Genomic DNA, 27,374 nt, shown 5'->3' on the forward strand with positions numbered 1-27,374 from the left:
CTGTCTCTACCAAAAATACAAAAATTAGCCAGGCATGGTGGCACGTGCCTGTAATCCCAGCTACTCAGGGAGGCTGAGGCAGGAGAATCATTTAAACCCGGGGGAGCAGAGGTAATAGCGAGCTGAGATTGCGCCATTGCACTCCAGCCTGGGTGACAGAAGGAGACTCCATCTAAAAAAAAAAAAAACAAACCCTAAATAAATAAATAAATCTTTTTTAAAAAAATATAACAAAGATTTTAAAAAAGAATTACAAGAAAAGCAACTTCGGTAACTTTTTAAAACAGTAAATAGGCTGGAGAGCCAGAGGCTAGAGGCAAGAATCATGATACCCCCAAATAAGAACATATAAACCTACCCATACATGTGGTGAATTACTGAAAATGAAACCCCAAATTAGCTCAGTACTCTCTTTGACTAATTTATACAGGAGTCCCCCCTCACCAGTATCTAACAGTCATTTGCAAATTAATTGTTTAGAATTCCTCGTACTTTTTATAGAAACAAAGGCAGATACAGTAGTTGGGTCCTAAATACATTTTATAGGTCCCGTAGCTGACCCAGAGTGTTTCCAAGCCTCTCTGAGTATCAGCTCTGGGCAGCGGAATATGGATGGGAAACTGAGTTAACATGGCCTGTGGGCAACACAGTCTTAGGACCATGAAGGAGAAAGCTGGGATAGGGGTCTTACTGTCCGTAGGTTTTCCCCAAGGCACCTACATGCAAAATCAGCAGTCTAACCAGCATCTCTAGCCTCACAAGGCAGACCATGCTCTTGGTCTTAACTCACTTTTGATAATGTCTCCAAGTCTCATGGCGCTTTCTACTCTCAGGTCAATGACATGTTTATGTGGCTTGTTCAGCCCTGCCTGGAGTTTGGTCGCCTTCATTGTAAATTTGTCGTCCAAACATCTCCCATTCACCTTGCCTTCTCAATGATGAGACTGTACTCCTCTTTGCTTGGTAAGTGCTAGCTATGATTATTAAGTTATATGGGGGTTGGGTCTACCTTGGCAATTCCTTTTTTTTTTTTTTTTTTTTTTTTTTGAGATGAAGTCTCAGTCTGTCACCGAGGCTGAAGTACAGTGGCATGATCTTGGCTCACTGCAGCCTCCGCCTCCCAGGCCCAAGTGATTCTCCTGTCTCAGCCTCCTGAGTAGCTGGGACTAAAGCATGCACCACTTGTATTTTTTTTTTTTTTTTTTGTACTTTTAGTAGAGACAGGTTTCACCATGTTGGCCAGGCTGGTCTTGAACTCCTGACCTCAAGTGATCCACCTGCCTCAGCCTCCCAAAATCCTGGGATTACAGGCATGAGCCATAGCGCCCAGCCTATCTTGGCTCTCTTCTGCTCCTACCTCTCTCTGGCCCCCATTGAATTATAACAAGACTGGCTGTTTGGTCTAGAACAAGCAAGCCTTTGGAGTGCAGATAGTAGAGTCTGGTAGGGAAAGTCCATGTGTTTAGTCTTTGTCTGGCATTGATGTTTTGGGGGTGTTCTAGTGCAAATTACCCCATCGTTCCGCAGTCTGAGGTTCCTCATTCACAGAATGAGAGTAGTAATTCCTGCCCTTTTTACCTCACAGGGATATCCTAGAGACAGATGAATTTAGATGATACCTATATGAAAGTATCTTGGAAAAAAATATTCTGGAAAAAAATAATACAGAGAATGTTCACATGTTAAGAAAACTTACAATATAAAAATCTGAATTCATAAAACACATTGATGCACTATAAAAGAATTAATCACATTTGTTTTCAAAAGTAGGGAACTTCTTCAGGAATTTAAACAATGGTTCTAGATTTACATACTTCCCAAGGTACAATCAGATATTTCTTTTCTTTTTCTTTTCTTTTCTCTTTCTTTCTCTTTCTTTCTTTCTTCTCTCTCTCTCTCTCTCTCTCTCTCTCTCTCTCTGTCTCTCTCTCTCTTTCATTTTTGTGAGTCAGGTTCTCACTCTGTCATGCTTGCTGTAATACAGTGATGCAATCATAGCTCACTGCAGCCTCAAGCTCCTGGGCTCAAGTGATCCTGCTGCCTCAGCCTTCTGCATAGCTGGGACTACAGGTGCACACCACCACACCTAGCTATTATTTTTTAGTTCTTATAGAGACAGGGTCTAACTATGTTATCCAGGCTGGTCTCAAACTCCTGGCCTCAAGTGATCATCCTACCTCATCCTCTCAGTACTGGGATTACAGGCATGAAGCACGATGCCCAGCCCAGATATTTCTTTAACCATTTTACAGCAATCAAATTTTACTGAATTCTACTGGAAATCACAAAAGGTATGTTCATTTAGAGAACTTCTATTGCATATCATTTGTTTTGCAAGATGACACACAACTCAACTCAAGATAAATCTATACAACTTCTGGTACATGAGCATATTATCTTAGTCCATTTTTTTCCAAAGGTATTGTAGGTATAGGAAGTGGAGAATTTCTAAAAATTATTTGATTTTCAAAAGTTAAATTTTGAGTCAAGTTTCTCAGAAGCACATCAATTGTAGAAATGCCATGCTTTTGCATTATTTGTTAATTTTGCTTTGTGTGTGTGTGTGTGTGTGTGTGTGTGTTTAGAGTCTCGCACTGTCACTCAGACTGGAGTGCAGTGGTGTGATTCTGTCTCACTGCAACCTCCGCCTCCTGGGTTCAAGCAGTTCTCTGCATCAGCCTCCTGAGTAGCTGGGATTATAGGTGCTTGTCACCACATTCGACTAATTTTTGTATTTTTAGTAGAGATGGGGTTTCACCATCTTGGCCAGGCCGGTCTTGAACTCCTGACCTTGCGATCCACTTGTCTTGGCCTCCCAAAGTGCTGAGATTACAGGCATGAGTCACCGCACCCTGACAGATTTTGCATATTTTTGCAAGCTCTCTCTACTGTCTTTGTGTAGTATCTCCTAGGAAAGAAGGCACAAGCATAAGAAAGGGACTCATTGTTCCCAACCCTGAGTAACCTCTCTGATAAGAGATTAATATCCAAAATATATAATGAATTCTTAAAATTCAACAACAAAAATACGAACAACATAATTCAAAAATGGGCAAAGGATTTGAATAGACATTTCTCCAAAAAAAAAAAAAAAAAAAAAAGATATACAAATGGCAAATAAGTACCTGAAAAGTTGCTCAACATAACTAATCATTAGAAAAATGCAAATCAAAATCACCATGAGATACCAACTTTCACCCATTAGAATGGCTACTATTAAAGAAAACACACACACACCAGAAAATGGCAAATAGCGCTGAGGATGTAGAGAAATTGGAATCTTTGTGCACTATTGGTGGGAATGTAAAATGTTACAGCTGTTGTTGAAAACAATTTGATGGTTCCTTTAAGAAGTAAGCATAGGCCAGGGGTGGTGGCTTATGCTTATAATCCCAGCACTTTGAGAGGCCAAGGCGGGCGGATCATAAGGTCAGGAGTTTGAGACCAGCCTGGCCAACATGGTGAAACCCTGTCTCTATTAAAAATACAAAAAATAAATAAATAAATAACCAGGCATAATGGCACACACCTGTAATCCTAGCTACTCAGGAGACTGAGGCAGGTGAATTGCTTGAACCCAAGAGGCAGAAGCTGCAGTGAGCTGAGATCACCCTACTGCACTCCAGCCTGGATAACAGAGCAGTGGCTCACGCTTGTAATCCCAACACTTTGGGAGGCCAAGACTGGAGGATCATTTGAGGCCAGAAGTTTTAAGACCTCCCTGGCCAACATAGCTAGCAGGACCCTTGTTTTACCTCCTCTCTAATAAGAGATTAATATCCAAAAGCAAAAAGTAAACATAGACTTGTTGATTCAGCACTTTCATTTCTGTATATAAACCCAAAAGAATTGAAAGCAGGGACTCGATCAGATATTTGTACGACCATGTTCATAGAAATTTCATTCACAATAGCCAAATGGTGAAAACAACCCATGTGTGTATTGATGGATGAACAGATAAGCAAAATATGTTGTCATTTTGCAATGAAATACTATTCAGCCTTAAAAAGGAAATAAATTCTGATGCATGCTACACCCTGGATAAACACTAAAGCATTATATTAAGAAAATAAGCCAGTCACAAAATGACTGTGTGATTCTACCTCTATAATGTACATAGAGTACAAATTTATAAAGACAGAAAGGAGAGTTCTGGTTGCAAGGGAGATGAGGGAGGATAGAGTGGGATGTTATTGTTTAATGGCAAAGAGCTTCAGTTCTGCAAGATGAAAAAAGTTCTGGATATAGATGGTGGTGGTGGTTGTACAACAGTATGAATGCAGTTAATACCACTGAACTGTACACTAAAAAATGGTTAGATGGTAAATTATATGTCATGTGTTTTACTACAATAAAAATATTGCTCACACCTGTAATTCCGGTACTTCGAGAGGCTGAAATGGGTGGATCACTTGAGCTCAGGAGTTCGAGACTAGCTTGGGCAACCTGGTGAAACCTCATTTCTACAAAAAATACAAAAATTAGCCAGGTGTGGTAGCTGGTGCCTGTGGTCCCAGCTAATCTGGAGGCTGAGGTGGGAGGATTGTTTGAGCCCAGGAGGTGGAGGCTACAGTGAGCTGTGATCGCACCACTGCCCTCCAACATGGAAGACTGAGTGAGACTCTGTCTGAAAAAAAACAAAAACAAAAATGCATGTGATAAATGATCTGGTAGGTGATAGAGGCATTCAGCCAATATCAGTCACCTCTCCACCCTAGACCCTTCAAAGCCAGTTCATAGCTCTCATATCTGTAGCATTCTGCACTATGTCCTGAGATTCTCTTTTCTCACTTTTAGATGAAATCAGGGCAGCAGAAGAGGAGGAAATGGAATTACTCGAAGGCCTGTCAAGTCAGCAGATCTTTCTCTGGCTACAAGGACTGTTTCTCTTTTCCTTGGTGTGGACCGTGGCTGGCAGTATCAATGCGGACAGCAGAAAGAAATTTGATGTGTTTTTCCGCAACCTGATCTTGGGCATGAATGATGACCACCCAAGGCCCAAAAGCGTCAGACTCACCAAAAACAACATCTTTCCAGAAAGAGGTAACTTGGCACCCATTTGTTATGTTCTAGTATAATAGTTTGAATTACATGTTCTAAACCCAATCAGAATGTTCAGACCAGTTAAGCCCTTTACAGAAGCCAAGGAAGGCCAGGCAGGCATGGTGGCTAATAAATGTGTAAGGAATGACAGAATTAAAATATCATCCTTGGCCGGGTGTGTTGGCTCACACCAATAATCCCAGCACTTTGGGAGGCCAAGGTAGGCAGATCACTTGAGGTCAGCAATTTGAGACCAGCCTGGCCAACATGGTGAAACCCCGTCTCTCTTAAAAATACAAACAAAATTAGCTGGGCGTGGTGCCATAGGCCTGTAATCTCAGGTACTCGGGAGGTTGAGACAGGAGAATCGCTTGAACCAGGGAGGCAGAGGTTACGATGAGCTGAGATCCCACCACTGCACTCCAGCCTGGGGGCAACAAAAGCAAAACTCGGTCTCAAAAAAAAAAAAAAAAGTGACCTGGACTTCACAAATAAATATATGCATTTGCCAAAACTGTAAATGTGGGCTTAGGATGCATGCATTTCATTGTAAGATTTGTATCAAAGGAAAAAATAATAAATAAATACTGAACACTAGGTAATGATAAGCACATAGAAGTGTTTAGGAGAAAGTATATAGATACTTACAGTTTTGAATTTTTTTTTTTTTTTGAGTTTTGCTCTTTTTGCCCAGGCTGCAGTACAATGACACGATCTCGGCTCACTGAAACCTCTGCCTCCCGGGCTGAAGCGATTCTCTTGCCTCAGCCTCCTGAGTACAGCAACTGGGATTAAAGGCATGTGTCATCACACCCAGCTAATTTTGTATTTTTAATAGAGATGGGGTTTCTCCATGTTGGTCACGCTGGTCTTGAACTCCCGATCTCAGGTGATGTGCCCACCTCAGCCTCCCAAAGCACTGGGATTACAGGCATGAGCCATCGTGCCTAGCACAATTCTGAATTTTTTTTTTTTTAAAAGCTAGATTAGGGCCGGGCGCGGTGGCTCAAGCTTGTAATCTCAGCACTTTGGGATGCCAAGGTGGGTGGATCACAAGGTCAAGAGATTGAGACCATCCTGGCCAACATGTTGAAACCCTGTCTCTACTGAAATACAAAAAATTAGCTGGGTGTGGTGGCATGCGCCTGTAGTCTAGTTCCAGCTACTCGGGAGGCTGAGGCAGGGGAATTGCTTGAAACCGGGAGGCAGAGGTTGCAGTGAGCCAGGATGGCGCTACTGCACTCCAGACTGGTGATGGAGCAAGACTCCATCTCAAAAAAAAAAAAAAAAAGTAATAAAATGACAGCTAAGATTAACATTTTGATGACAATTCTTTTAGACATTTTCCTATGCATATTATGTGTCCAGATTTATTTTTACAAATATAAGATAATTCTGTAGTTTTATCTCCTAGTTTTTGCTATCATTAACAATGTTGTGAACAACATTCTGGTGGCTACATATTTACTTAATTCATTGTTATTTCCTTATGACAATTTCCAAAAATAGAATTGCTGAGTCAAGAGTTTGGTAATATGTTAAAGCTTTTGGTTGCTAAATTTCCTTTATGCCTCACTGAGTATAGTGTTTTCAAAATTTCAAGCAGTTTGAAATATGAAGATCATATCTCGGCCAGGCACAGTGGTTCACACCTGTAAGATCACTTGAGGCCAGGATTTTGAGACCAGCCTGGCCAATATGGTGAAACCCCATCTCTACTAAAAATACAAAAATAAACTGGGCATGGTGGCAGGTGCCTGTAGTTCCAGCTACTTGGGAGGCTGAGGCAGGAGAATCCCTTGAACCTGGGAGGTGGAGGTTGCAGTGAGCCGAGATCACACCACTGCACTCCAGCCTGAGCAACAGAGCAAAACTTCGTCTCAAAAACAAAACAAACAAATAAAAATCTCAAGCAATTTGAAATAGGAAAATCATATCTTATTTTAACTTTCTTTTCCTTTAAAAAAAACTTTTGATAGACTTTAGTCTTAAATTTTTAGAAAAATGTTGCAGAAAATACAGAGTTTCCGTATGCCGCTTTTCCTCACCCACGCAAACACAGTTCCCCCATTAACATCTTGCAGTACTGTGGTATTATAGTTACAATTGATGAACCCATATTACTAATTTATTTAAAAAGTTCATAGTCTACATTAAGGTTCACACTTGTGTTGTATGTCCTATGGGTTTTGACCGTCTTATGGGTTTTGACCGAGATGTAAATGTCACGTATTCACCATTACAGAACCAGCCAGGATAGTTTTACACAACTCAAAAAATCCTGTGTTCCACCTCTTCATCCTCCCTTCCTCCCCGATCCCCAGGCAACCACTGATCTTTTTACTGTCTCTATAGTTTTGACTTTTCTAAGATATGATATTCTTGGAATCATACAGTATGTGGAATTTTTAGACTGCTTTATTTCACTTACCAGTATGCCGTTGAGGTTCCTCCATGGATTTTTGTTCTTTGTTAGATTCCTTCTTTATATATTTCTTTGTATGTATGTTTGTCCATGCACCCACTAAAGAACATTTTGGTTTATTACAATTTTTGGTACTTACAAATAAAGTAGTTATAAACATTTATGTAAAGGCCTTTGTGAATACAACTTTTCCATTAATTCATTTAGCAAACACATAGACATGCTATTGCTGGATAATATGTTAAGCCTGTGTTTACCTAGACGAAGTCAAGAAGAACAGATTTTTTAATAATTTTGAATCTTTCTATTCATAAACATGGATTATCTCTCTTCATTCAGACTTTTAAATTTCTTTGGCTAGAGCTTTATAGTTTTCCTCATATAGATCTTGTACTTTTTTTGTTAAATGTATACCTAAGTGTTTCCTTCTTTTTTGGAGTTAATATAAATGATATTGTGTTTTAATTTCAAATTCCACTTGTTCATTGCCTGTATATAGAAAAGCATTTGACTTTTTTATATTAATTTTGTATCGAGTGATCTTGCTATAATCACTTGTAAGTTCCAGGAGATTTTTTGTTGATTCTTTGGGACTTTTTACATAGATAATTATGCCATTGGCAGACAGTTTTATTTCTTCCTTTCCAATATTTTATTTCCTTTTCTTGTCTTGTTCCATTAGCTAGGACTTCCAGTATAATGCTGAACAGAAGCAATGAAAAAGGGCTTCCTTATCCTTTTCCCAGTCTTAGGAAGAAAGCATCTAGTTCTTGGCCCTTAAGTGTGATCTTTAGCTGAAGATTTTTTTGTTGATATTTTTATCAAGGTGAGAAATTCACTCTATTCCTAGTTTACTGAGAGTCTTTGTCCTCAGTGGATGTTGGTTTTGTCAGATGATTTTCTGAATCTGTTAATATGGTCATATGATTTTTCGTCTTTATCCTGTTAATGCAATTAATTACATTAATTGATTTTCAAATGTTGAGCCAGACTTATACACCTAGAATAAGTACCACTTGATTGTGATGCATAATTCTTTTCATACATTGTTGGATTTGATTTGCTAATATTTTGTTGAATATTTTTGCCTTTATGCTGATGAGAGATATTGGTCTATAATTTTTCTCTCTTATAATGTCTTTATCTGGCTTTGATATTAGCATAATGCTGGCCTCATAGTATGAGTTATAAAGTGTGTCCTCTGCTTCCTTCTATTTTCCGTAAGAGATTGTAGAGAATTTGTATCATTTTTTCCTTCAATGTTTGATAGAATTCACCATTGAACCCATCTTAGCCTGGTACTTTCTCTCTTGGAGGGTTATTAATTGTTGATTAAATTTCTTTAATATATGAAAGTCTATTCAAATTATCTACTTCTCCTTATGTGAGTTTTGGTAAATCATGTCTTTCAATGAATTGGTCTATTTAATTATCAAATTGTTGGCATAGAGTTGTTCGTAATATTCATTATCCTCTTAATGTCTATAGAATCAGTACTGATGGCCTTTCTTTCATTCTTGATATTAGTGCTGTCTTCTCTTTTTCCTTGGTTAACCTGTCTAGGGGATTATCAATTTTTTTTTTTTTTAAACAGATGGGATCTGCCCAGGCTGGTCTCAAACTCCTAGGCTCAAATGATCCACCCATTTCAGCTTCCTAAAGTGCTGGGATTATAGGTGTGACCCACTGTGCCCTTCCTATCAATTTTATTAATCCTTCAAAGATACAGCTTTTGTTAATTTTATCAATTTCCTATTGTCAATTTCATGATTTCTGCAATAATTTTTATTTCTTCTGTTCTGCTTACTTTAATTTGCTCTCTCTTTCTAGTTTCTTTAAGATGGATGCTTAGATTACTGATTTTAGATCTTTCTTCTTGGCTGTGCATGGTGGCTCACACCTGTAATTCCAGCACTTTAGGAGGCCAAGATGGAGGATCGCTTGAGTACAGGAGTTTCAGCCAGGGCAACATGTCAAAAATCCCATCTTTACAAAAACAACAATTAGCTGTGTGTGGTAGCACACCTATAGTCTCGGCTACTCAGGAGGCTGAGGTGGGACGATCGCTTGAGTCTAGGAGTTTGGAGGCTGTAATGAGCTGTGATCGTGCCACTGCACTCCAGCCTTGGTGCCAGAGTAAAAGAGTGAGACCCTGTCTAAAAATAAAAACAAAAAAATCTTTTATTGCCCAGAATGTATTCTATCTTGGTGAATGTTTCCTGTGAGCTTAAGAAAATATGTAGTCTTCTGTTGTTGAATAAAGTAATAAATGTCAATTCAATCCTGTTGATTGATAATGGTGCTATGCAGTCTAATTATATTCCTACTTATTTTCTGACTGTTATATGCCCATTGCTGATTGGCAGGGGTGGTTGAAGTATCCGACTATAATATTGGATTTCTCTATTTCTCCTTGAAGTTCTATCAGTTTTGCCATATGTATTTTGGCATTCTGTTTACATTTGAAAAGTGAAAATAGCATCTAATTTAAATTTCTTCTTTTTTTAAATTAGAAGTGAGGTTGAATTATATATAAAGTGGTAGTTTGTTTTTCATATGTTCTTTATTTAATGTTCTTTTGTAGGTTTTGTTTCTGTTTTGTTTTTAACAGACTGTGTCCTCTTTTGTTTATTTTGCCTGAAATGTGATGCATCCTTTCCATCAGCAAGGAAAAATTTTATTCTCTGGCTACCATACAATTATCTCCTTTTTTGTTGTTGTTGTTTTTGTTTTGGGGCTCTGGTCTTTCCAGGTAGACTTTTCATTTTGGTGTCAGCCACTCACAACTTCAATTATTCCTTTTACTGCCTTCAGTGATTTTAATTCTGCTTTTGTATCTTTTATTTCTGTGTCAGGCTTTCTTAGTGCAAGGATGGGAAAGCTCAGGACATTGAGTGAAATTGTCGGAGTTCAGACCCTAACTCCAACACTTGCTACTGGGGTGACTTTGAACAACTTCTTTATCTCAGTTCCCTCAATTATAAAATGGGGACAATAATAATAGTAAGGATTAAATGAAATAATACTCAAAGTATTCAAAAATACTTTGAAGAATACATGGTATGTAGGAAATGTTAAATAAACATGAGCAATTTTGTTGCTGTTAACATCATCATGTCTTAGAACATCCATCTCACTTTTTATCTCATCTTGCCTTTTCATCTTAGCTTGTTTTTCCTTTGTTCCTTTCTGTTGCTACTTCATTTAAAATTATGTTTTTCTGCACCTTAATGAAGATATCAGTTTTCCTGAAGTTTGGTTTCAAGTCCTGCATTAAACAAGTTTCAGCCTGGCACGGTGGCTCACCCTATAATCCCAGAACTTTGGGAGGCTGAGGCAGGTGGATTGCTTGAGCCCCAGAAGTTCAAGACCCTCCTGGGCAACATTGCAAAACTCTGTCTCTACAAAAAATACAAAAAAAAATTAGCCAGGCATGATGGCCCATGCCTGTAGTCTCAGCCACAGGAAACAGGAAGGTCACTTGAGCCTGGAGGTTGACGTTGCAGTGAGCTGTGATACATTCTCCAGCCGTACATGACCACTGCACTCCAGCCTGGGTGATAAAGCAAGACCCTGTCCCCCGCCAAAAAAAAGTTTCATAGACAAATTCTTCAAGTTAAACTCCCTATGACATTCCTTTACTTTGCAATATTTTTTTCACAGGCTCCACATGTTGTTTTCTGTCTTCCTCATCCTTCAAGATCAATCTGTTTATGCTCTATCTATAGAGATGGTACATGAATTGCCCTTGACCTTGCTTTCAGATCACTTTGTGATGACCTCTTTCCTTTCCTTCTGCAGCTAGAGGGCTGATGATGTGATGTGCATAGCTCCTACTCAGTTTGTAGGTAATCGTCCCTTATCCTGTCTACAACAATGGCCTCATCTCCTCCCTCCATGTCCTACCCAGCAGATGCAGCATAAAACAAACCTTAATTCTCAACATGTCCTGCAAATGGACTTCTTTGTATATCTTCTTTTGCAGCAACTTGTTTTCAAAAACAGGTTTTTGCTCGGGATGGTCGTTCATGCCTGTAATCCCAACTACACAGGAGGCTGAGTTGGAAGGATGACTTGAGCCTGGGAGTTTGAAACTAGCCTGGGCAACATAGCAAGACCCTGCACTTTCTTTTCTTTTTTTTTTTTTTTTTTTTGAGACGGAGTTTCGCTCTTGTCACCCAGGCTGGAGTGCAATGGCGCGATCTCGGCTCACCGCAACCTCCACCTCCTGGGTTCAGGCAATTCTCCTGCCTCAGCCTCCTGAGTAGCTCGGATTACAGGCATGTGCCACCATGCCCAGCTACTTTTTTGTATTTTTAGTAGAGACGAGGTTTCACCATATTGACCAGGATGGTCTCGATCTCTTGACCTCGTGATCCACCCGCCTCGGCCTCCCAAAGTGCTGGGATTACAGGCTTGAGCCACCACGTCCGGCCTGACCCTGCACTTTCTTATAACCATTTATGAAAGCTTAAAATGACTTTCTAACCTATCCATGAGGGCCCATGATTAAAATTCTAATGTTGAGTGCTCCAGGAAGGCCTTTCCTGACTTCATGGGATGTTGCTTTCTAGGATTTCATGATATACAAGGCATGGCATAAATGGATCTCTCAGATAAGTGCTGGAGGAACTACACTGGGAAGCATACATTAATGAAAGCAAGCTGATCCTTGTGGGACTCCATCAATGTTGGGCTCATATTTTTTGACATGGTCCTTTGTTTGTCAACCCAGGGGTCTGCCTACTTGTCCAGAAAATGCTAAATGTTTCTTTATTCACTCATTCATTGTGTGACCTTTGAAAAGTCACTCACTGCTCAGTTGAAAAGTTTACCTTATTTTCCCAAGGGCAGGAGAGGACAGCAGAGCTGAGTAGGAGTGGTAGAGGTGATAGAAGTCATTTACCAATCATTACCAATCCATTCCTGAATTTCTGCTGTTCTCTTTCCACCCTCACACCTGGGCCAGAGTTTAAATTATTATCACAACACAGAGAACAGGAGCCATTTACTCTGATGGAAACCAAGGAGAACTAGAGCTAAGCATTACCAAGTGCCTTCTCTGTGCCCAGAACTATGCTAGATGTTTGACACGTATATCTCACTCACTCTGCATAGTGATTTTCCGAGCTTGACATAAAATCAGGCCTGTTTTACAAATGTGCAAATAGTAACCTTTGCCAAGGTCACACGACTGGTAAATTCACTTTTGCTGGTTGAATCTTTTTTTTTCCTCTTCTTTTCTCTTCTCTTTTTCGACATAGAGCCTCCTTCTGTTGTCCAGGCTGGAGTGCAATGGTATGATCATGGCTCACTGCAGTCTTGACTGCCCCCCCAGGCTCAGATAATCCTCCCATGTAGCTGAGACTACAGACACCATGCCTGGCTAATTTTTGTACTTTTTGTAGAGACAGGCTTTTGCCATGTTACTCAGCCTGTTCTCCACCTCCCAGACTCAAGTGATTCATCCACCTCGGCCTCCCAAAGTGCTGGGATTACAGGCATGAGCCACCATGTCCAGTCAAATCTTTTCTCATTAGCCTAAATGTTCCCAAATCCAGCCACAATTAGCTCTAGCTCAACATCAGCAAAGGAAGAGGGAAAAATATTTTACTGGTTCAGGCTTTTAGTGTCTCCTTTTTATTGTAAAAGCAATTCTATTCTACTAAAGAAAAATTATCAGTAAGTATCTCTTTCTTCATACCACCGTATTGCAGTCATTTCAGTTTTCAAACAATCTGTTCCCTTACTTGTCCACCTGATTTCATCTCTTTACATAATTGCCATAATGGTATATATTCCTCTCTATAGTCTATCTATCATTGTTTGTTAAAAGCATTTTCTCTGCTAATACTTAGCTTTTGCAACTATCATTTTAATGACTGAAGAATATTCCATCCATCTCTTAAAACCTAATTTTACTTGTCTCCTAATGTAGGATATGTAAGTTATTTCTTTGCTGTCACAGATGGTGTTGCATACTCATGTATACAGATTATTTTCATTGTGAATTATTTCCTTATGATAAATTCCCAGAAATGGGATTTCTGACTTAGAGAACATTCTTGTAGCTCTGTAAGCATCGTGCCAGATTGCTTTCTAAAAGCGTCGCACCAGATTGACTTCTAGGTAAGGCTGCGGAGTGACGTAGAATAACAGAAGATCTCTCTTAAAATACCTAACGAAATCATGGGCTGATCTTAATGAAATCAGCCCATGATTTCGTTAGGTATTTTAAGAGAGATCTTCTGTTATTCTACGTCACTCTGCAGCCTTACCTAGATGAAATAAACAACAATCATTTTTTAATCATAAAAAGTCCCCAGCAATAACCAAAGAACGAGTTACAACTTAATTCTACAACATTGTGAAGTAGTGAATAGGAGAGAAAACAAGATTCTGGCCTGGCATATCTCCCAACCCAGAACCTGCCACCCCACTGTCTTGCTGACAGTGATGGGAAGAGGAAAGCAGGTCAGTTGACAACATTCTGAAAGTTCTAATTGGAAATCGCCAATGGAGAGGAAAACGGACTATCTAAGGGTTTTTCTTAGATCTTTTGTGCAGTTGCCAAACCACCAGCTGCACAAAAGATGTAAGGAAAACCCTCCAAGCTTCTGTGTGATGCTAGAGGACCTTAGTATGGATGGGAAAAACCACCAGGTTTTGCATCTTCCAACCCTGTGCTGTGTGAAGACATGAGCTACAGGAATGAGGCGTCACTAGCTGGGATGGGAGTAAGATGGATCCATGGTTCAGAAAATGTAGACAGATTTCACAGAGAGGGTACAGTAGTCAGATTTTCCAGCAGGACAACTGAGCATTTCCCTTTATCCAACCCTATAGACTAAGGCTATAGAAAAAAAAGTCACACACACTTCCTTGAATGGTGGCCAACAAAGTAGATAACATAAACTGACCCCAGATAATGTTGGGAAAAATGTCAAGAAGAATTTACCCAATTATATTAGAGCAGAATGGTAAGGCAGTCATGCATGCACACATCAAAGAGAGAAAGAGAAAATGTCTAACAGGAAACATGAACCAGGAGCCAGAAAATATTTCTGTTGAAAGCATTTTTTAATAATAGAAGCTTAATTTTTTAAGTTCATAAATGAATAGCATGGTATACTGGCAAAAGAACAGAAATATAGATTAATTGAATAGAATTGAGAATCCAGAAGGTAAACTCTTGGATTTATGGTGACTTGATTTTTGACAATGGTGCCAAGATGATTAAATAGGAAAAGAATGATCTTTTCAACAAATTGTGCTGGCACAACTGAATTATACATGTAAAAGAATAAATTTGGGCTGGGTGTGGTGGTTCACGTCTATACTCTCAGCACTTTGGGAGGCCAAGGTAGGAGGATTACAAGGTCAGGAGTTCAAGATCAGCCTGGCCAACATGGTGAAACCCTGTCTCTACAAAAGATACAAAAAATTAGCCAGGCATGGTAGCACTCACCTGTAGTCCCAACTACTCAGGAGGCTGAGGCAGGAGAATTGCTTGAACCCAGGAGGCAGAGGTTGCAGTGAGCCAAGATTGTGCCATTACACTCCAAGCTGGGCAACAAGGCAAGACTTTGTCTCAGGAAAAAAAAAAAAAAAAGTGAATTTGTAGTTTTGCCTCACACTGTAGTCAAAATTAACTCAAAATAGATCAAAGACTTAAATGTAAAAGCTAAAACTGTAAAACTCTTAGAAGAAAACATCATGCACATTTTTATGATTTTGGAGTAGGCAATGATGTCTTAAGACAAGCAACAAAATAAAAAATAGACAAACTGAACATCATTAAAATTAAAAACATTCATGCTTCAAAGGACATCAAATGAAAAATCCCACTTAATGGGTGAAATTTCTTACAAATTACATATCTTAAAAGGGACTCAAATTTAGAATATATAGTTATCATAATTTAATAATAAAAAGACAAATAACCTGATTTAAAATGGGCAAAATATCTGAATAGACAGTTATTTAAAGAAGATATACAGGCCAGGCATCCCAAGTAGCTGGGACTACAGGGACCTGCCACTATGCCCAGCAATTTTTTTTTTTTTTTTTTTTTTTTGCATTTTTAGTAGAGATAGGGTTTTACCATGTTGGCCAGGCTGGTCTCAAACCCCTGACTTCAGGTGATCCACCCACCTCAGCCTCCCAAAATGCTGGGATTACAGGTGTGAACACTGTGCCTGGCCTTGTTCTATTTTAATACTTGCTGTTTACATTATGAAAACTAATAATTTGCTTAATTAGCACCTATCATTTTTATACAAATAATAAAATCACTAGGAGGAGGAGGAGGAAATAAATAAGTAAATAAATAAATAATAAAGTCACTACTCTTTAAAAAGTGTTGTTTCAGTTGATACGGTTACCAGCCATGTTTAAGTTTCACCACAACTATGCCAGCACTGGTAGTTACATATTTTCAGATGCTGATAGCTGAGGGACTTAAAATCTTCAAATATGGGAGACAAGTAAAGCCTTCATGTGCTAATGCTCTGTTTTGTTTCTTTGGGTCCAGGAAGCATCTATGATTTTTATTTCATCAAACAAGGTAGTGGACATTGGGACATGTGGACAGAGTATATCACCAAAGAGGAGGAAAAAATTCCAGCTGGTGCAAAGGTATAAAGAGAAGCATTGGCCATGGAACTTTGGTTGCCAGAATTACCCAAATATTCTCTCAGGTGGTAGAATTAACAGTCTTTGGGAGGAGTTTTAAGAGCTCTCTTTAGAAAAATACTTAAACATGAGCTGCACTGAACCTTCAAAAACATGGGCTTTGGAATCAGAGACACAGCTTCCTTTCTCAGATTAAATTTGCTCAACAAAAAATTGGGGGTAGATAATTTACCGTTGCAGAGGTTGGAGGTGTTATACATGAACACGTGGCATATACTAGGGGCTACATCACTGTTTGTTGCTATTCTGATTATTGTCATTATCCATAATACCAGGTGGTACTGGCCAGGCATGGTGGCTCACACCTGTAATCCCAGCCCTTTCGGAGGCTGGGGCAGTAGGATCACCTGAAGTCAGAAGTTCGAGACTAGCCTGGCCAGCATGATGAAACCCCATCTCTACTAAAAATACAAAATAAGCTGGGCGTGGTGGCACATGCCTGTAATCCCAGCTACTTGGGAGGCTGAGGCAAGAGAATCGCTTGAACCCCAGAGGCAGAGGTTTCAGTGAGCCGATATCATGCCATTGCACTCCAGCCTGGGTGACAAGATGGAAACTCCATCTCAAATAATAATAATAATAATAATAATAATAATAATAATAATACCAGGTAGTCATCAGTGTGCTTCTCAGTTATCTCAGCAAAAAGGATTCTTCAAATCCTCAGAGAAAGGTTTTCTCAATCAAAATTCTCTAAAAAGTAGGTTCTGATTAATAAGTTTTCTGAATAGAAAATGATTCACCTACAACTCCTGCACATTTCAATCCTTGTGGAAATTTTTTTCAGAGAGCTTTTATGTGCCTGTTAGTAGAATCTAGTAGACATGGTTTATCTTTCTGGAGTGATCGGAGATTGTCCAGGCCCTGCGTAGAGTGGAAGGTGGCAGAGAAAGTACAGATTTTGACAACCAAGTCAGACATGAAGCAGGACCACAGCTGCATGTGTAAGGATGTGTCAAGCAGGGTGAATGTGTGCTGAATTTGGGACACATCTTGGGGGCTGAGTGTTGTAAAGCAACCCCCAGCACTGACGTCCTAAATTTTAATTCTCCAAAAAGAACTTAGTCACTTGAGCTCCAGGGGTTTGCAATCTTGCTGAATTAATACAGGTAAAAGAGTCCAATGCAGAAAATACGTTCAGTTCTGGGGATTTTTCCCTTGTCTAACAATTGTCCTAGTTTCTGAAAATAAACATCTGTGAAACCCAACTTGCTTTAAATCCCCAGTCTTGGTAGCAAAATAGGCATCTTAAACCTAGTTCTGCATTCAGCATCACTTACTGGCTATATGGCTTTGAATATGTTAGCCAGTTTCTTGGAGCCTCAGTTATTTCATCTGTTATTACACACCTGCCTCAGAGGGTTACTGGGAGGACTGTAGGGGGTAATACAGGCAAAACACCCACAGTTAAGCACTTGTTACTTCTCTTCTTCTCAACTTTAATTCCCTTGTCTCATCTGTTTCTTTTCCTTTGATCAAATTACTTATAGAAAGAAGCTGAGCCTTTGTCTACCAGTATACACAGGGCCACCACGTTGCACAGACCTAGGTGGCGCTGTTTGCATTACTGTCCAGTTCTGCGTTAGGAGGCACCATTGACGTGATCCATGGTGTGAATGGTTCTCTCTGTAGTTGTACAACACAGTGGCTCCAAGTTCTAGTCCTTTTCAGCCTAGACATAGAAGGAGACTTCAGTGTATGATATAACCTTCCTGCTTCTTCCCCTTTCCCCATAGAGGGACCAAATGTAGCCAAACGGCTGATAACGGGGTTCAAGCTCAGATAAAACAAGCCAAGGTCAGGGGTCCTGTCCAAGTAGGGATTCCAGGAGCCCGAGATCAGGCCTTAAGAGTACAACTGGGCCTTGAATACCAGGAAGAGTGTGTATTAATACAATCCCCATATTGGAAAAGGCAAGGGATCAGTAGGGGTGGGCCTGAGAACCAAGAATGTGAGTGTTATAAAAAATACAGATCAGAAACAAGCACAGATAATGGGGACTCAGGGTCACACCTAAACCCTCTGCACGAGGCAGTGCAGATGGTATAGGGGAGGCAGACCTCGCCTGGGACAAGGGAGACAAATTGGTTCAGAGCAATGCTCTAGGAGCACAGCAGCTATGGACCAATCCTTACCACAACTGTTTATTATTTTATTTTATTTTTATTTATTTATTTATTTATTTATTTGAGATGGAGTCTCACTCTGTCATCCAGGTTAGAGTGCAGTGGCTCAATCCCAGCTCACTGCACCTCTGCCCCCCAGGTTCAAGCAATTCTCCTGCCTCAGCCTCTGGAATAGCTGGAACTACAGATGCACATCACCATGCCCAGCTAATTTTTGTATTTTTAGTAGAGACGGGGTTTCACCATGTTGGCCAGGATGGTCTCGAACTCCAGGCCTCAGATTATCAGCCCACTTCAGCCTCCCAAAGTGCTGGGATTACAAGCATGAGCCACTGTACCTGACCACCACAACTGTTTATAATATGAATGTTCAGTAGGAATTTGGAATCAGACAAGCTGGGATTCAAACCCCTGCATCTTCACTTACTTGCTGTGTTACTTGGGCAAGTTGCAGAAAGACTCTCGACCTCAGTCTTCTCATTTGCAACACGTAGACAGCAATGCCCAACTTTACATTCATGATCTTGTTTAATTGTCAAGCCAGCCAGATCTGTGAATTGGGTGCCATTATTATCCCCTTCACAGATGAATAAACTGAAGCCCGTGGAGAGGTTCAAGACTTGCCTAAGGTTATAAAGATAGTAAGGGATGAAACTAGAATGTAAACCCAGGTCTCTTGAACACCAGGACCCCCAGCTTCCTGGGCCCGGGACCAAGACTCTCCCATGTCTGTGTGGTACAGGTCTCAGAACTTATCATCCCCACAATGGAGACAGCCCGGCAGTCCTTCTTCTTGAAAACCTACTTAGACCATGAGATTCCAACGCTGTTCGTGGGTCCCACAGGCACTGGCAAATCAGCCATCACCAACAACTTCCTTCTCCACCTTCCCAAAAATACATACCTACCCAACTGCATCAATTTCTCTGCCAGAACCTCAGCCAATCAGACCCAGGATATCATCATGTCCAAGCTGGATCGACGACGGAAGGGCCTTTTTGGGCCTCCTATAGGGAAGAAAGCAGTGGTGTTTGTGGGTAAGGCATTGGGCTGGGTCTGGACACAACCAGATTCTTTCACCATAAGCTGCAAGTAACTACAGCTTCCCCTTGTAATGCCACTGTACATGCCTTTACTCTCCCTGGGAGATGAAATATTTCTGGTTAATAGAACTTAGTATCCATTCCCTCCTCTTCTTTTTCTCCTTCATTCTTTCCTCCCTCCTTTCCTTCTTCCCTCCTTCCCTCTTTTCTTCCTTCTTTCTTTCCTTCCTTTCTTTCTTGCAGTGAGTAGTAATTTCAGAGGGGGACTATGCTGTTTGCTTTCTGGCATTTCTAAAAGCAACACACACCTTGTGATAAACCCCTTATTCCATTTTGTGTCAGATAAATATGTGATCACTCAATGGAGGAACCTAATACTTGCTAAATAAACATTTGTGAAATAAGCACAGTGAATTTTCCCAAGACTTTAACTGTTTTTTTTTTTTTTTTTGAGACAGAGTTTCGCTCTTGTTACCCAGGCTGGAGTGCAATGGCGCCATCTCGGCTCACCGCAACCTCCGCCTCCTGGGTTCAGGCAATTCTCCTGCCTCAGCCTCCTGAGTAGCTGGGATTACAGGCACGTGCCACCATGCCCAGCTAATTTTTTGTATCTTTAGTAGAGACGGGGTTTCACCATGTTGACCAGGATGGTCTCGATCTCTTGACCTCGTGATCCACCCGCCTCGGCCTCCCAAAGTGCTGGGATTACAGGCTTGAGCCACCGCGCCCGGCGACTTTAACTGTTTTACAAAGCATTTCCTCATTTAGGTCATTTGAGCCCCACAACCTTGTGAGCTTATTAACCATCATTGTCATTTTACTAGTCAGTGTATTGAGGCTCCAGAAGGTTAAATTTCTTGTTTGGGATCAAATATCTAGAACATTCTGGAGCTGTGACCCAAACCCAGGCTTTTTGGGGCCAAATACATTATATTTTCTATCTTACTGTTGACTCATAGAATCCTCATTTAGCAATAGTAATGCCCCATGCTTCTGGATTATTTCATTATCTGCCTTCAAAACTTGTGTATTCAGAGTAAATGTTGCCTGAGTTCATATCCCTGCCAACTAACAGCTCCTCAGAGGCAGGGGTCCTATTTTATTTTATATTTCTTTTCTCTTCCTCTTTTTCTCCTTTTCTCTATCTCACTCTCCCTCCCTATTTTTATGGTATATTCTAAAATAGGGTAAGCTTTGCAGCCAAACAGATCTGGCTTCAAATCTTACTTTTTTGAGAGAGAAGGTCTCACTCTGTCACTCAGGCTGGAGTGCAGTGGCACAATGACAGCTCACTGAAGCCTCCAACTCCTGGGTCCAAGTGATCCTACTACCTCAGCCTCCTAAGTAGCTAGGACTACAGGCACATGCCACCATGTTTGGCTAATTTTTCTATTCTTGTTTTTTTTAAGACGGGGTTTCACCATGTTGGTCAGGCTGGGCTTGAACTCCCGACCTCAGGTGATCCGCCCACCTTGGCCTCCAAAGTGCTTGGATTACAGGCGTGAGCCACCATGCCCAGCCCTATTTTTCTTTTCTTTGTAGAGATGGGGGTGTCACTTTGTTACCCAGGCTGGCTGAACTCCTGGACTCAAGTGATCCTCTCACCTTGGCCTCCCAAAGTGTTGGGATTGCAGGCATGAGCCACCATGCCCAACCTCAAAGCTTACTTTTTAACCCTAGGTATATTGTGACTTAATGTCCCTTACACTCAGTTCCTCACCTTTAACATAAATACTATCTTCCTTATAAAGTTTTTATTGGATCAGATGAAAGAATGTATACAAAGCTCCTAAAATGTTACCCTACACAAACTGGGCATTCAAACAATGTTTGTTGGAAGAAAAACTAAAAGAGCCCCCATTTTATTGAGTGCCTCCAATGTGCCAGGACTGAGTAATATGCTATTGGAGAAAATGCAGTCCCTGCCCTTGGGGAACTCTTAATATATTCTTGCCATTTTGGCTTTCTCATCAAAAACCCTAGCTCAGGGTGGGCACAGTGGCTCATGCCTGTAATCTCCGAATTTTGGGAGGCCAAGGCAGGTGGATTATTTGAGTTCAGGAGTTTGAGAACAGCCTGGCCAACATGGTGAAACCCTGTCTCTACTAAAAATAGAAAAATTAGCTGGATGTGGTGGCACGTGCCTGTAATCCCAGCTATGTGGGAGGCTGAGGCAGGAAAATCGCTTGAACCTGGGAAGTGGAGGCTGTAGTGAGCCAAGATCACACCACTGCACTCCAGCCTGGGTGACAGAGCAAGACTCTGTCTCAAAAACAAAAACAAAACAAAACAAAACAAAACAAAAAACCAGCTCAAAGCCTAGGATCGCATCATTTGTTGCTCCCATTGAAGTTCAACTATTACCTGCTGGTCAATTTAATATTTATTGGCTGGGAGTTTGTGGGAGCTTGACTGTTGCCATCATATGGGGGAGCAATTAAAAAAATGTCTAATACATAGTAGACAATCTATTTTACTTGAGAAAAATGAGAAAAAATTAAACGCCTGTTTTCTTTTTTTCTTTTCTTTCTTTATTTTTTTTTTAATGCAGGGTCTCACTCTGTTGTCCAGGCTGGAGTTCAGTGGCATGATCTTGGCTCACTGCAAGCTTTGCCTCCCAGGCTCAAACAATTCTCCCACCTTAGCCTCCTGAGTATGGGACCACAGGCACGAGCCACCATGCCTTTTTTTTTTTCTAATTTTTTGTAGATATAGGATTTCGCCATGTTGCCCAGGCTGGTCTTGAACTCCTGAGCTCAAGCGATCTGCCTGCCTTGGCCTCCTACAGTGCTGGGATTATAGGCATGAGCCACTGTGCCTGGCCAAGCCAGTTTGTTAATGTCAGTCTATGCACTCTTACAGTCACAGTGAACAGAGATCTCAGTGAGGCAGGAGAGCCCAGAACCCAGGAAAACCCCTTCCCCTCTGGTCAGGGCATCCATTGACTAAGTCCTAAGTGGAATGGGGAATGGAAACTTGGGCACAGATTCCCCTCCAGGGGAATTGCCATCTGTTACCTCCTGTGAGAGCAGAGGATGCCATGAACTTGCAATGGCTGTGTCTGTGCCTTCTTTCCCCAGATGACCTCAACATGCCAGCCAAAGAGGTGTATGGGGCCCAGCCCCCCATCGAGCTCCTGAGACAGTGGATTAACCATGGTTACTGGTTTGACAAGAAAGACACAACCAGGATGGACATCGTGGACGTGCTGCTGGTGACAGCCATGGGGCCCCCCGGAGGAGGAAGGAATGACATTACTGGTATGTAAAAAGAAGAGCTCATTCCTCTTTCCCTCCATCCCCAGCAGAGCTGGGCCACCTTTATGGAAGGAGGGTCTGTGTGTGACAGTCTGTCCTGCCAAACCATATGGCAGGATCGTGGAGCAGAAGTTGTGTTTAGGCTCCAGGCTTCATGTTGGAAATTGGGTGAAATAGGAGGGGAAGATGACGAGAAGATGTGAGGAGTGTTTGGCTATGCCCTAGAGCAGGCGTCCCCAAACTACGGCCCCCCGCCACACTTCAGGAAGGGGCACCTCTTTCATTGGTGGTCAGTGAGAGGAGCACAGTGTGTGGCAGCCCTCCAACGGTCTGAGGGACAGTGAACTGGCCCCCTGTGTAAAAAGTTTGGGGACGCCTGCTCTAGAGAAACAGAGAGTCTCATATGAAAAGGAGAGTCCAGTGTGGCCGGCATGTGTTCCAGCAGGGAGGCTTGATCTGAAAGCCTCAACTAGGGGAGCATGGCAGTCATCCATTGTATTCATTATAATTCTTTAGCTTGCCAGAGATGGAATGCCTAACCCAAAGTGCTCTAAGCAAAATTGATAATAAAAATAGCAAATAAATGAATCAATGGATATACTGCTTCATGTGCAACTTGATCCATCCAGTCCTGTATTTCTATTTTGATATACATTATTGGTTAAGAATCTTTTTTTTTTTTTTTTTTTTTGAGACGGAGTTTCGCTCTTGTTACCCAGGCTGGAGTGCAATGGCACGATCTCGGCTCACCGCAACCTCCGCCTCCTGGGCTCAAGCAATTCTCCTGCCTCAGCCTCCTGAGTAGCTGGGATTACAGGCACGCGCCACCATGCCCAGCTAGTTTTTTGTATTTTTAGTAGAGACGGGGTTTCACCATGTTGACCAGGATGGTCTCGATCTCTTGACCTTGTGATCCACCCGCCTCGCTCTCCCAAAGTACTGGCATTACAGGCTTGAGCCACCGCGCCCGGCCTGGTTAAGAATCTTTATACCAACCAGGTACAGTGGCTCATGCCTATAATCTCAGCACTTTGGGAAGCCAAGGTGGGTAGATCGCTTGAGACCAGGAGTTTGAAACCAGCCTGGCCAACACAGCAAAACCCCATCTCCACTAAAAATACAAAAATTAGCTGGGCTTGGTGGCTTGCACCTGTAGTCCCAGCTACTTGGGAGGCTGAGGCAGGAGAATCACTGAAACCCAAGAGGTGGAGGTTACAGTGAGATCGCATCATTGCACTCCAGCCTGGGCAACAGAGTGAGACTCTATCTCAAAAAAAAGTTAAGGATGGTGACTGAGAGCATGGTTTGACAGCTGACACAGTCCTGGGTTTGGGTAACTGAAAGTAGGCATTAATAAACATTAACTACTATTATTATCCCTATCATCAAAAGATTAAGTTCAAATAGCTACCAACAGTTCCAGATCAACATTTATTTAATGTAGAGAAAAATCTACATGTCAGTATGTGTGTGTGTGTGATATGTATACATGTTAGCTACATATATATGTATTATCTATATAATTTTTAACATATGATATATATGTAATTTTAAAAAACCATGGAAAGAATTTCAGGGAAATGGCAGCCACAAAGGCTGCACAGTTTTCAGATATTCCCACATCCCCACGTAAAAACAGAGCAACTAGGTAACAAAATCAGAAAGCTACAAGCAACACTTAAAACAAAGCTAGTTTGCAAGGCATCCCCACAAATTCCAGAATACTATTGGGTGACAACAAACCACTGATGGCTGCAAGTCCTGCAATTATCTGCACCTGTGCAGGAGACTGCAGCGGGAAGGAATGGATCACCTCACAGACCTGGGGGGAAGAACCCAAAAGAAGCCAACGGGTATGCCCTGGGAAGTGTGCTGGCCCATTTGAGAGGAGAAGCAGAAGTTTACAGGGCTTTCACCTGCTGAAATTAGTGAGCGCAGTGAGCCCATGGTGAGCTCTGAAGAGGAGGCTAGCCCCTGTGATTTCTCAAAACTGACCAGTCAGGTGGCCCATTCCGAGGCAGGACCCTATATTGAAGAAAAATTGCTAGCAGCTGAATCAGAATTGAGAAGATTAAGATGAATAGACGCAAAAGAAAGAGAAGGTCCAAATAAAAGAGAGAGCGGGGGAAACAAACGCAGGAATTTTCCGAAAGCAAGTCACTATATTTTTGAACATATAAGAAACCAAGAGAGTCTGCGCACGGTAGCTCATGCCTGTAATCTCAACACTTTGGGAGGCTAGAGAGGGCAGATCTCTTAAAACCAAGAGTTTGAGACCAGCCTGGCCAACACGGTGAAACCCCATCTTGACTAAAAATACAAAAATTAGCCAGGCATGGTGGCGCACACCTGTTATCCCAGCTACCCAGTACAAGAATTGCTTGCACCTGTGAGGCAGAGGTTGCAGTGAGCCAAGATTGCACCATTTCAGTCCAGCCTGGCTGACAGAATGAGACTCTGTCTCAAAAAAAAGAAAGAAAAGGCCAGGCGCGGTGGCTCACACCTGTAATCCCGGCACTTTGGGAGGCCAAGACAGGCAGATCACCTGAGGTCAGGAGTTGGAGACCAGCCTGGCCAACATGGCAAAATACCAAAATTAGACAGGCATAGTGGCACACACCTGTAGTCCCAACTACTCGGGAAGCTGAGGCTGGAGAATCACTTGAACCCGGGAGGCAGAGGTTGTAGTGAGCTGAGATTGTACCATTGCACCCCAGCCTGGGCAACAGAAATCTCAAAAAAGAACACAATATAATATAATAAATATTGAGCACTAAACTAGCACTGCCAGTAGACCTTCTGCATTATGGAGATGTTCTATACTGTACTGAGTAATACAGTAGCCACTAGCCACATGTGGCTCTTGGGCACTTGAAGTGTGGTGAGACTAAAGAAGACCATTTTTAACGTTTTTTAATATTAATTAATTAAAGTTTAAATTGCTGCAGGTGGCTAGAGGCTGCCATATTGTACAGCACAGCTCTAGAACGTGAAGGCAGAAGGAAAATCCAACTCTCCTGCATCGTAGGGTCACAGACAGTGTGAGAATACGTGTGTTTCAGGAAGATTCACTTGTGTGTTGTGTTTTCCAGGACGATTCACTCGCCATCTGAATATCATTTCCATCAATGCCTTTGAGGATGACATTTTAACCAAGATTTTCAGTTCCATTGCTGACTGGCACTTCGGGAAAGGGTTTGATGTGATGTTCTTAAGGTAAGAGGTTCCTGCATCTTCTTGGATATTGGGCTGGGCATTCTCAGTTTCTGGCCCCTACTTGACTGTACCATCCCCTTCCTCTCAAGGTATGGAAAGATGCTGGTCCAAGCTACTAAGACAATTTATAGAGATGCAGTGGACAACTTCCTGCCAACTCCCTCCAAGTCACATTACGTCTTTAACCTGCGGGACTTTTCACGAGTGATTCAAGGGGTCCTGCTGTGCCCTCACACTCACCTTCAGGTCAGCCACTATCATTTCTCCTACCAGGATCATTCAGCATGTCCTTGGCTACATGAAATGTGTAGTAATCATAGCAATAGCTAACTTTTATTAGGTACTTCCTCTATGCTAGGTGTCATGCTAAGCATTTTGTAAACATTATCTAGTTCAATCCTCACATCAACTCCAGGACTGAGCTACTACTTGAGAACTACCACCTAAGGCATCGTCTTCCATTCATTTGAATCATTAACTCTGGATTTTTAGGATGTAGAAAAATGTATCCGGCTTTGGATCCATGAGGTTTATCGGGTCTTCTATGACCGTCTGATTGACAAGGAGGACAGACAGGTCTTCTTCAACATGGTGAAGGAAACCACCTCCAATTGCTTCAAGCAGACCATAGAGAAGGTAAACCAGATTCTGTGATCATTTGGCCTCAGAAATGGTTCTGAGTGTTTACCCATGTTACCCTCAGATTTCAGATTCCCTTCCTACTGGAGACCCCCAGCTCTGCACTCTGAATCTCAGGAAACAATATTGAGTCAACTGCTCTTTTGATTTGGTGATATTTTACTTGGTCCAATTTTGCTTCTCTTCAGTAGTAACATATAAGTTTGAATCCAATCTAAATGGCTTCATATATTACATTATTTGTTTGTAATTAACTTAAAATGCATTTTTAAGATAGATTAATTGGTGAGAAATGAACTATACATTGTCATTATTATTATTTTTTTTTTGAGACAGAATCTCACTGTTGCCCAGGCTGGAGTGCAGTGGCGCAATCTCAGCTCACTGCAACCTCTGTCTTCCAGGTTCAAGCAATTCTCCTGCCTCAGCCTCTGGAGTAGCTGGAATTACAGGCATGCAACACCATGACCAGCGCTTTTTTTCTTTTTTTTTTTTTTTTGTATTTTTAGTAGAGACGGGGTTTCCCCATGTTGGCCAGGCTGGTCTGGAACTTCTGATCTTAGGTGATCTGCCCGCCTTGGCCTCCCAAAGTGCTGGGATTATAGGTGTGAGCCATTTCACCCAGTTTCCACATTGTCATGATTTCACTGAGGCCCTAATAAAGCCCAAGTGGAAAATTGTTATAGTCTTTCACGTGTCAATATTTTCTCTTTTCCATTTTCATATAAGAAAAGTTGTTTTAAACATCTACATTTGCATTATCTGGTTATACTTCCATTGCTAAGAAACTGTGATTTCTCTAGGACACTAGAAAAATTTCAGGTGTTTCATCTTGCATTCAGAGGCCAAGTGCAAAAGCATCACCAGGTTCCAACACAGGAAGAGGAAGCATCTAAAACATTCCTACTCTGGGCACAGAGTGGGGACCAGG

The 27,374-nt window shown here is 41.4% G+C and overlaps 1 protein-coding gene across 3 annotated transcripts in view; it reads left to right on the forward strand.

Moving 5' to 3' along the window:
• Positions 1-27,374, forward strand: part of DNAH3 (dynein axonemal heavy chain 3) — a 213,900-nt gene that overhangs the window by 122,171 nt on the left and 64,355 nt on the right. The window contains exons 41-48 of one of the 3 annotated variants that reach the window (XM_074381954.1): positions 834-963; positions 4,798-5,043; positions 16,002-16,105; positions 19,031-19,325; positions 22,412-22,591; positions 25,681-25,804; positions 25,894-26,050; positions 26,297-26,440. In XM_074381954.1, the coding sequence (XP_074238055.1) occupies positions 834-963; positions 4,798-5,043; positions 16,002-16,105; positions 19,031-19,325; positions 22,412-22,591; positions 25,681-25,804; positions 25,894-26,050; positions 26,297-26,440 (1,380 nt within the window). Of the gene's footprint in view, positions 1-833; positions 964-4,797; positions 5,044-16,001; positions 16,106-19,030; positions 19,326-22,411; positions 22,592-25,680; positions 25,805-25,893; positions 26,051-26,296; positions 26,441-27,374 lie in introns of those variants that run through there. The other 2 variants (XM_074381955.1, XR_012512758.1) reach the window with 2 other exon arrangements.

This window comes from Saimiri boliviensis, chromosome 12, assembly GCF_048565385.1.
Source record: "Saimiri boliviensis isolate mSaiBol1 chromosome 12, mSaiBol1.pri, whole genome shotgun sequence".
Taxonomy (NCBI): Eukaryota; Metazoa; Chordata; class Mammalia; order Primates; family Cebidae; genus Saimiri; species Saimiri boliviensis.